The following is a 10,323-nucleotide window of genomic DNA, read 5'->3' on the forward strand; positions in this document are numbered from 1 at the left end:
GAAAGGCAAGTCAGATTCTTGGGACCTGAATTATCTCTATATTCTTTATATATTAAAATCAGGGGGAAAGGTTTTTTTAAAGTGTCTTTACCCACCCCAACTCAATGCCAAATTCACTTGGAATGCTCTACATGCCCTTCTCAAAGCTGCCCCTGCTGGGTCTCAGGCCGCTTTGAAATGCTTCTCTGTCAAAATGCAACAAAATGTGGGGACGGATCACCGGACTGCCAAGTAACAGAAGGTGCACACAAAACAGAAGCAACGCAAGCATTTTAGTGAGAACTGTGTGAGATGGGGATATGATATCTTTCTGGAAATGAGTCATATTTGCACCATGGGTTTATTTTGCCACAAGTCAGTTTTTTGGGCACCTTCGGAAAATGAAATGGCACGATGGGTGTTGTGCTATTGTGCCAAATCATAAGAGCTCAATCCAAGAGGATGGTAGAATAGGAGGATACTTATTTATCTTGGTCTTAGTTGTAGAAAATAAATGTAAAAAATAAATTCACTTATTTATTTTTTAAAAAGTCATCTTTTACCAAAGTGTTGACAGAGCATACACAAAGACAATAACTATTATGTTCATCGGCATTTATATGTGTATACATTCGAATGTATATATGTGTGTGTGTGTATATATATCCTAGTACTGTAATGGGTAACTTGTTGGGCTGCTAATCTCAAGGTCAGCAGTTCAAATCCAGCTGTTCCCTGGGGGAAAGATGAGATAGTTTTACAAAACCACAGGGGCAGTTCTACTCCATCCTGTAGGGTAGCTATGAGTCAGAATTAACTTGATTGCAGTTATTTTTTGTTTATGTGTGTGTGTGTTTGCATGTGTATGTGTACATTTATGTATATTTATGTATGTATAAAATGTCTATGTGCGGATATACAGCCAAATAACAGTCTCTGTCAAGTAGATTCCAACTCATGGCAAACTCATGGGTGTCAGAACACAACTGTGCTTCACAGGGTTTTCAATGGCTGATTTTTCAAAAGCTGGTGAATCTGAGGTGCTTTGGGTGAATTCATACTTTAGGTTTCCAATTAACAGCCAAACACATCAACCTTTTCAACCATCCAGAGATGTAAACACACTTGTAAATAAAAAAAAAATATTGCTAGTAGAGTTCTAATTCATACATGCATGAGTTTATTTTAAATGTGTTTACACATGTCCCCAAAGATCAGTGGGTAGCTATATACAAGCTCTCTTAGTAATATACTTGTCTCAGTCTCAAAAGGCTCCCTTGGGGGGGGGGGATTCCATCAACACAGTGGCTTCTAAGGGGATCTGCTAAGCCAGTTAGGGTCCAGGCAGAGAGGTCAGCTCAAGAAATATGTTGTAACTGGTATTCCAAAGGGATCATCTCTCTTTAAGGAAGCAATCTGGGAATGGGGGCGTAATATGAGGAAAAGAGGGGAAAACCCTGCAAAATTGGGTCAAGAAATGTTCTTCTCCATCGTGACAATGTGTCTGCTCATTCTTTGGGGGTCGCAAGAACTGTCCTATGAATATCTCATTAGGAAACCTTACCCTATCCTCCTGATGGCCCTAATCTGGCCCATTCAGATTTCTTTTTGCTCGCCAATCACAAAGAATATTAAAAAATTTTTGTTTGAGTTTCTCACAATGCCAAAAGAGCAGTTTTAGTGTTGTGTGAAGAAAGAGTAGCGAATTCTTCAGGGGAGGGTCACAGGGATGGAAACACTGCCCTCAAAAGTATCTTGACCTAGATGGAGGAGATGTCAAAAACAGCAGCTTCACATTTCAATGTTTTTGTTTAATAAAGATTTCTGTGACTTTGTAGAAATATATTTTCATAAGTTATTACTTTCATATATATATATATAAACTCATTTCCCCCATAACATTTTAGGCAATAGATAGAAATTATTATTATCAATTTATAGATGGAGAAGTTGAGATAGAGTGCAATTAATGAAAAGAGATTCATTGAAGTTCTTTTTAGCTTGCTGTATTTCATTTCTTTATAACATATACCAGCAATCTCATTCCAAAAAAGAGATTTGCCATCGCATCAGAGCTAACTGAGTATAGTGAGTGAGGGCTGTGATTTTCTACTCAGTCAAGCTGCCTAGAATGGGAAGAGCAGAATGAGCAAGCAATTCTGCTTTCAAACTCCGACCTGGACACCTATCCATCTGGAACTGTGGGGACCCTGTCTACGCAACCTCTCCAGGCCTCACTTTCCTCCTCTGCCAAAGGAAACGGTAGCGGAGTCTGCATCTTGGAGTTGATGCGAGGCTTAAACAACACAAGTCTGAAAGAGCTGAGCACCATGATCGGCTTATTCGATGACAGTCTCTGAATGGTGGTTCCGAGTGATGGCCTTCCCAACATCCAGGGTCAGCCTCTGCGTGCTTTAGTCCTGCTCACAATGCTGTTTTTGAGACAGCATATGATCCCCTCTCAATAGAAGTGCACATTAGTGTCTAAGAACCCTAAAGCCAAATAGTATCCAGAGGGTTTTTGCTTCTGTTTTTTTAAGATGGCTATTTCTGACTCCCAAAGGAATGAAGACAGAGTCTATCAAGCCGTGTGCAGTGAAAGAAAAGCCAACCTGGAGCCATTGTGTCCAGGTGTGTTGCCCTAGCTCTCACGGGGCTGCAGTTAATGGATGGCGTTCTGCCCTTCTTGATTATGGCAGGGTTACAAGAATGTATAGTTTAATCTCTGTATTTTGCAAAAGATGCACATAATTTCAGAGTCTGGGAAATTTTAAAATAATTAGATTGCCTTCTGTGTTTTGTCTCATTAGGTAAAGGCATGAATGTTCTAGTTGTTTTTTGTACCAATATACAGCTTGTGTTTTAATTAAAACAAGAACTAGGCTCCTAACCAGGAGCACACTCATGAAACAGAAAGTCTACACTCTGAAACAGGCGGGGGCTGGGGGGAGGCTGGAACACAAGGAGAGTTTTAAATTCAGGCATCTTCTCTGTAAATCTCCTTTTCAAAAATGATGTGCATTTTCCTCTTCTTCCTCGCCACTTAACCTGGAGAGAGGCTTAAGGGCTGTCAGAGATGGAGGCTTCTGGGAGACCTCAATTCATTTTAGAGTTATTAGCCAGTTGAAGCTATATTCATTTTTCAATGTGAGCATCTGAATAGTTTCCATGTAGCTCTAAAAACAGCTGCAATATTCATTGCTCCTAGGTTAGAGACGGAGACAGTAACTTTAATCTTTAAGAGGATATTTCAGCTTCCCATGATCCCAATGAAATCAATAGGTTAGGCAAATACAATTCTGAAAAATTTTAAGTTCGAACTTGAAATAGACTTCATAAAATAATCTACCATGTTTAGATGGGAGTGTGTTGCCTCAAAGTATGTGTTGGAATCTTAACTCCTAAACCTAGACAGAGATCGCTGGGTGACAGAGATGGTTCTTCAACAATTAGCCTGAGGGATGGTGGTTTGAATCCACTCAGAGCCTCGCTGAAGAAAGGCCTGGAGATCAGCCTCCTTCAAAGTCCAGCCAATAAAATTCCCTGGGGCAGCACCACTCTTGAAGACATAGGTATTCGGAGTTGACCTTGAATGGATGGCAAAAGGTCATTTTAATACGTATAGATGAAATCTCATTTAATTTGATGCGATTACCTTCCAAATGAAATCTAATGTAATATAATCAAGTAATCAGTTACAGTTACGATAGGACACGGTGGATCCTAACTTCATCACTATGATTACATGATCGGTAGTATGTACACAAAGACCCAAGTCCATGTACACAAGGGGGAAACAGATGCCACTTGAAGATTGCTCAGGCACAAGGACTGCCCGGTGCTAGAGACAAAGTAGAAGTTGTCAGGGCCAAGACAAGATGTGGACCCCTAGCCTCCTGAGTCCTGAGAAAATAAGTGTCTGTTCTTTAAAGCCACGTACTTGTGGTACTTCTGTCTCAGCAACTTTAGGAAACTAAGACCCATGTTCTCGAAGTTGCCAAAGTAGAGTGTCTTTAGTTTCAAGTGAAGGAAAATAGACCAATGTTTCCCATCACTGGAAATATTGATGTTTTGGGCCTTTGCTATAGAAGACTTTTCAGGGCTTTCTTGTAGGGGACTGTCTTGTGTATTATAGGCTATTTAGCAGCACCTCTATAATGGCAGCCAAGAGTGTCTCCAGGTATTGTCGAATGTCCTGGGGGGAAGGGACAGGGGAGAAATCACTCCTAAAGGGAACCGCTGAAATAGATCATGTGCAACTCCAGGACCCCCGGCGTCACAGAATGTTAGGCATTGGGCTAATCACATATTCAGTGGCTCAACACTGAGTTGCAGCTCCGTGGGAGAGACATGAAGCTGTCTACTTTGAGACTGTAAAAGATTTACAGTGAAGCATTTCCATGCTGGACTGCTAACCACAAGGTCAGCAGTACGAAACCACTAGCGATCCTCAAGATAAAGACAACACTTTCTACTCCCATAAGGAGTCGTTCTACTCTGTCCTGTAGGGTCGCTATGAGTTGGAATCAACATGATGACGGAGTGACCTGAGTCAACATAGGTTGAAATAGATTGGATTGCAGGGGGCAGTTGTAGCTTAAAGAACACTGGTGCTACAGTGGGTTAGGCATTTGCTTACGAAATCCAAAGATTAGTGGTCTGAACCCAGCAGCTGCCCCCTGGGACAAAGATGAAACTTTCTTCTCCCATAAAGATTTGAGTTTCCTTTGAAACTTAAACAGCACAATTCTACCCTGTCTTATAGGGTTGCAATCAAGTGTTGTGACTGAAAGTGGATCTTTTTGAGCCAGACAGCTATGAACTAGTTGGGTGGCTCTAGACAAGTTACTTATTATCTCTGAGCTTTGATTTCTTTATAGGTAAAATTAAACTAATACTACCTTTTTTGTATGATTGTGATAAGAATGAAAATATATAATGTGTGTAAATAACATTTAGGATAGTGCCTGTCCCAAGGTTTAAAAAATAAATAAATGTTAACTATTACACTTCAATAAAAAAAAGTTGCCTAGTTGATTCCAGCTCATAACAACTCTATGTAGGGTTCTTGAGGCTGTAAATCTCTCCACGGTGGGCAGAAAGCCTTATCTTTCTCCCAGGGAAAGGCTGGTGGGTTCAAATTAGTAACCTTGTATTAGCAGCCCAATGCATAGCCTACTACATCACTAAGACTCCTTAGTTCAAAAATTCTAGATAATTTCATTGCTTTCTTTCTAATTTAAGTTTTAGTGCACAATAAAGATCCAAAATAATAAGTATTTATTTAATGCGGGAAGGTTTGGGGTCAGTTGTACATGCAGCTACAGACGATTATTTTTATTTATGATTCTGTGTGGTCAAATTATAGAACCTTCAGCCATTACATCACCCTGCATCCTAATTGAAGCTGTTAAAAAGCCTCAATTATTGCTTAGCATATTTTATTATCTTTCAAGTGAAGATACCTCATTCATCAAAATTATGGGCTGCTGCCAGATGATTCCTCTGTAAATACAACTGCTCTTCTGTTGTATTTAGTAAAGGGGGAAAACCAGTCTTGACATCATGTCTAGTGTTTTCCCTGGAGCTCCTTCTTCACCATTGGTCACATAAATATTACTGTATTATTCAGTTACCAATAACAAAAGCTACCATTTATAAGAGCAACTATCTCTGTGCTGAGCTTAGTACTTGACATATATTCTCCTTTCACTCAATCCTCAACACAACCGTAAATATTAAGTTGGTAACTCGTGGAGGTGGATCTAATGTGCCCCACACCGAGCAGCCAACAAATGTCAAGAGAAGGTCAGAGCCTGGTATGGCTTCCTACAAAGCCTATGCTCTTGAACGTAAACTTTATTGTCTAAACTTAGGGATGGACCATCAAACTTAGAAGATTTTTCCTTTCTGTGAAACCTTCCATCCTCTCTCTACTTCCAAAGCTATCGTTCACCTTCCTTGCTATTCCCACTTAGGTACTTGGAGGAAGTGCCCAGACAAGAAGCACAGGCTCGCAACACGTTCAAGTCCAGGGCAGTGATTAAGAAAAAGGGGAGTGGTATAGATAGACCAGATTGGGAGAGAGAAACATATTTCACTGGTCTTATTAAAGAAACACACCCGATGGGATTGAACTATGGTGCAATATTATATCTGTATTAGCTCTCAATAAAACGTTTTGGAAAACAAAACAAAACTCATGGCCACAAAGCTGAACATACTGACCCCTGTGATTTTCCAAGACTGTAACTGTTTAAGGGAGTAGAAAGCCCAGTCTTTCTCCTGAGGAGGGCCTGGTAGTTTTGAACTACTGAAGTTATGGTTAGCAGGCCAACTTGTAACCTCTATGTCACCAGGGCTCCAGGTCTCATTAAGGGCTAGTAAAAATTATCTGGTGGCTGAACCAAGGAAAAGCAGAGATTTCTCATTTCTCTGAGAGAAAGAAAAATTCACCAAAAGCTGTACAAAACAGGTGACTGATCACGCTCTTCCCGGTAATTCAATGTTTGTGTACAGAGCCATACTTTATTTCAAGCTAAGAAGTAAAATCGGGGAATAAAGCCATTGCCAGAGACAAGTTAAAGTCAACTCATCTGGGTGATGCAATTTCCAGTGGTGGCCTTAAGACCTCGACCCTTCAATGGGAGATATGAGGGAACTGTGGCATTGGAAGTCCTCGGAAGAAAAGAAACATGGATAGTTCAGAAATGGAAATCTTCTGACTGCATTCTCTGAGGGCTAGTCCAATGGGTCTGGGCATGAGAGCCAGCATGCTGGATGGTGGGGCAGAATTTATTGGGAAGCCCAGGATGAGTCACATGTAGCTCTAAGAAAGATCTTGCTAAACCACCCATTCTGAGGAACCACAAGTTAACATGGAAGCAGTGGGTTATTCTGGGGAATCAGAGAGCTCTGTGTTACAGTGCAGGAACCCCAGTGGGTTCAAAAAGTTAGGAAGTTCTACTCTGTCCTAGAGTGTCACTAAGAGTCAGAAGAAACTTGATGAACGTGGATTTATGAAGTCCACAGCACTAAAGAAGGACCTGAGAGGAAGGCTGTTCCTGTCCTTCTTAATGCAGAACTCTCCTTCAAAAGTCTCAGTAAGGATCAAACCTATGCTTTGATCCCTACAAAGTTTGGAAAGATTCTCCTTATTGTTCAATCAATCAATAAAATTTGGCTTGACCGTCCTTCAGTCCAAGTCCTTGCAAACTGTAGAGTATACTGGCTGTATTGGAGCAAGCCACATAAAGGGAACCAAAGGGTGCTAACTAAATGCAGACCTGGTGAAAATGTACTTCAGTGAATAATTTTGACTGTATTGAAAGGCACTAAACATCGGAGGTTCAGCCACGTTAAATGGCCTGTCTACACAAGTCAAACCAGCAGCATTCAATGTCTGGTCTAGCAGACTCTCCAGTCATATTTGTCAGCCAAACAGGATTTCTACTGTTCATTTCTGAACGTCATTGGAAGTGTTTGGGATGTACAGACTACACCAGAGGATGTGCCTGGTGTGGCTAAAGGCTCTGGAATACCCTGACTAGATTGCTTGCAATTAGTAATACTTACAGAAACGTCATCACTGAAGTCGATTTCATCCAAATCAAGGTATTCAGGGGCTTCCATTATTCTTCTTTGCACATTTTGAGTAAGGGCAAATGCTTATCAATTCCTGGACAAGACAAGCAGAAAAGACAAGGAAAGAATTAACTGTTTATGAATAAAACCTTATCTTTCTTTAAACAAGCACTTATCCTTAGAAGGATAAGTGGGTGTAAGCATTGCTTTGAGCAAGTTTCCTCTCTTGAGTGTCTGCACACTGGCTCTCCATCGATCCCCTAGGATTCTGGCCAAGGGTCCCCAGTAAGCACCAGTCTTTTGCCTTACTTGATTCCGTGTGTGTCTGCTTGCCAGGGGCAGTAGCTCGGACTAGAAGTTTTACCAATAACCCTTATGGGCACTCACCAGAGTCTACCCAGCATTTGCCACACTGTGGGTCAAAGTAGATGTTCTGGGGATGAGAAGCCAGCCTGGAAATCTTAGGAACTCATACTGAAATGCTAACCCTGGCCACATCCCTAGATACTGCACGTACAGCAATGAATATTGACTCTCCACAATAATTATGCAAGACCAGTGAGGCAGACACCCACCAATCAATAGTAATGGGAATTCCAGAATTTATAATACAACCTCACAAGAGGGATCAGGTGGGAATAATCTGAGCAGAGATTCCAACCACGAAATGATGACATTGCCCTCAATTCTAACACCTTTGCTTCCGATGCCCTGGCAGAGCAAGCGTGACCCGAGCAGCTGCCAGACTCTCTGCAGTCAGCACTTGCCTCCGGGCTGCCTGTGGCAATCCTTTCGATGTGTCAGGGTGAGTTGCATCGCCTCCCAGTTCCTTTCCCCATCACTTGTCACCGTTACCGTCCGTGGCGGCAGTGGCACTACAGATGTCAACCACAGAAATAGAGATCTCCTGGCCGAGCCGTGGTGAGCGGCTCTTACCCGCAGAGTCGACTCTCAGATATCGAAATAGGAGGATTCCACGCCCCAGAAGTTGTCTTTCTTGGTGGAAAAGTGTCTTCTGACTTGATCATCATTTGAAAAAATTCTGTCTCCCCTCTTTCTAGTCTCTCTTTGGGGTGTCCCTTGCTGCACAATAAGAACTATGTGAGTGGCAAGTGGAAATGAATCTAGCATGGCAGAGGAAAATAATCATCATGTAAATTTAAAGGGAACAGCATCTCACTTTAAAAGCACAGTTTTCTCATTTTGAGTTGCCCTGTGTTTTGGAAGCTACGCAAATGGTCTCATGAGAACGAAGGGGAAACCACTTGCAACCCCACACCGCCAACCCACACAACGGTGGGCGTTTCTGCATTTCTTCTCATTCTTTCCCTGCGTGTGCACCATTAAAGAATATTTTAACTATAGTGGATACAGCGCAGATCCATGAAAGGATGAGGATGCTACTACCTTGCTCAGATGAGACTGTCCATTTAGAGCACATCACAAAAGTTCTTCGAAAACCATAGTAAAGCTGGAAAAAAAAACCAATTGGTATTGGTAAAAACCCCATAAGTTGTGTCCATTATATATTGCTGCTGTTAGTTGCTATCAATTCAGGGCAAGTCCAATTCAGGGCAAGTCCATGTTCAATAGGATAGAAAAGTTGCCTGGTCCAGCACCCTCTTCTCCCTCATTGGCATGCTCCATTCCAGTAGGGTGCCTCCTGTGCATTCTGAGTGCCTTCCAACACCAAGGGGGGCATCCCAGTGATGGGGCGCTCAAGAAGAGTGCTGTGTCTACGGGACAAGATTAAGTTATGATCCATAGAGTTTTCATTGGGCTGAATTTTGGGAGGCGATCTTAAGGCCTTTCTTCCAAGGCTGTCTCAGTCTGAAAGCTCTGCTGAAAGCCCGGGCTCTAAAAGGGCTCTGCCAGTGTTTGGAATACGATTGGCACAGCTTTCAGCATCATAAATCCACCGCTATCCCGTCAGCGCCGAATCAGAGTGACATGTCATCCACCACAATATGACAAGCTGACAGATGGGCGATGGCTTGTTATTTATAGCAAGCTAAAAACAGATTCTTAAGCAAAGTGCTGATATATAAAAATAGATCATTTTTCTTCTTATCCTCACTGTGCTGGTCAGAGGAAAATACACACACTCAGACTTGCAAATTACTCGAAGTAACTTTCTCTTCCACTCTGATGGAGTGTGAGACAATCCAGACTTTGGGTTCCAGCTTGTCAGCTCAACGGCTTTCTTCCAATCCAATTGCTCTGCACTAAATCTGTATTCCACAATGAATTGTTGTTACAGAGGCCCCTCACCCCTGCCCCTTGGCCTTGGTGACTACAATGATGTGGTAAAGACCAACAAAATCCCATCAAAAAAATGGAAATAAAGGGAGAAGAAGCAGCAAAACAAAACTCTCTGATAACCAAGAGGATTTAAAATATATGGAAATACAAAGTAAAATAGAAAATGCGAATGAACACACAGTGAAGCAGATTCACAAATAATCGTGGAGCCCCTGTTTCAGGTGTTCTGACAATCTGGAGAGCAATGTCTTCCGGGAGAGTTTAGCTCTTCTAATGGAACTTAAGTGACACATGGTCTAAAGGCTGATGTTAAAGCAGAGCATCTTTCTATTTCACTGTGGTAGTGAGATTGCTTATTCTGTATTTTGGAAGAGTTACATCTGTTTCAGCTCACTACTTGAAGACCCGGGCCAATGATCACATTTGTGGACTGAAAGGCCCCGCCCAAACTTGGACTTAATGGTCCAAAATACCCCACACTCTCCTTGACTTCCTCAG

General features: G+C 41.9%; 1 protein-coding gene across 1 annotated transcript in view; it reads right to left on the bottom strand.

Moving 5' to 3' along the window:
- Positions 1-9,051, bottom strand: part of LOC101643974 (synuclein alpha interacting protein) — a 111,542-nt gene extending 102,491 nt beyond the window's left edge. Inside the window, exons 1-2 of the mRNA XM_004696966.2 lie at positions 8,971-9,051; positions 7,555-7,657 (exon numbers count right to left, since the gene is read on the bottom strand). Of these exons, the coding sequence (XP_004697023.2) occupies positions 7,555-7,611 (57 nt within the window). The 5' untranslated portion in view covers positions 7,612-7,657; positions 8,971-9,051. The remainder of the gene's footprint in view (positions 1-7,554; positions 7,658-8,970) is intronic.
- Positions 9,052-10,323: the final 1,272 nt, after the last annotated feature.

Source organism: Echinops telfairi, unplaced genomic scaffold, assembly GCF_000313985.2.
Source record: "Echinops telfairi isolate 266 unplaced genomic scaffold, ASM31398v2 ScPeMD7_7469;HRSCAF=8507_1, whole genome shotgun sequence".
Lineage (NCBI taxonomy): Eukaryota > Metazoa > Chordata > Mammalia > Afrosoricida > Tenrecidae > Echinops > Echinops telfairi.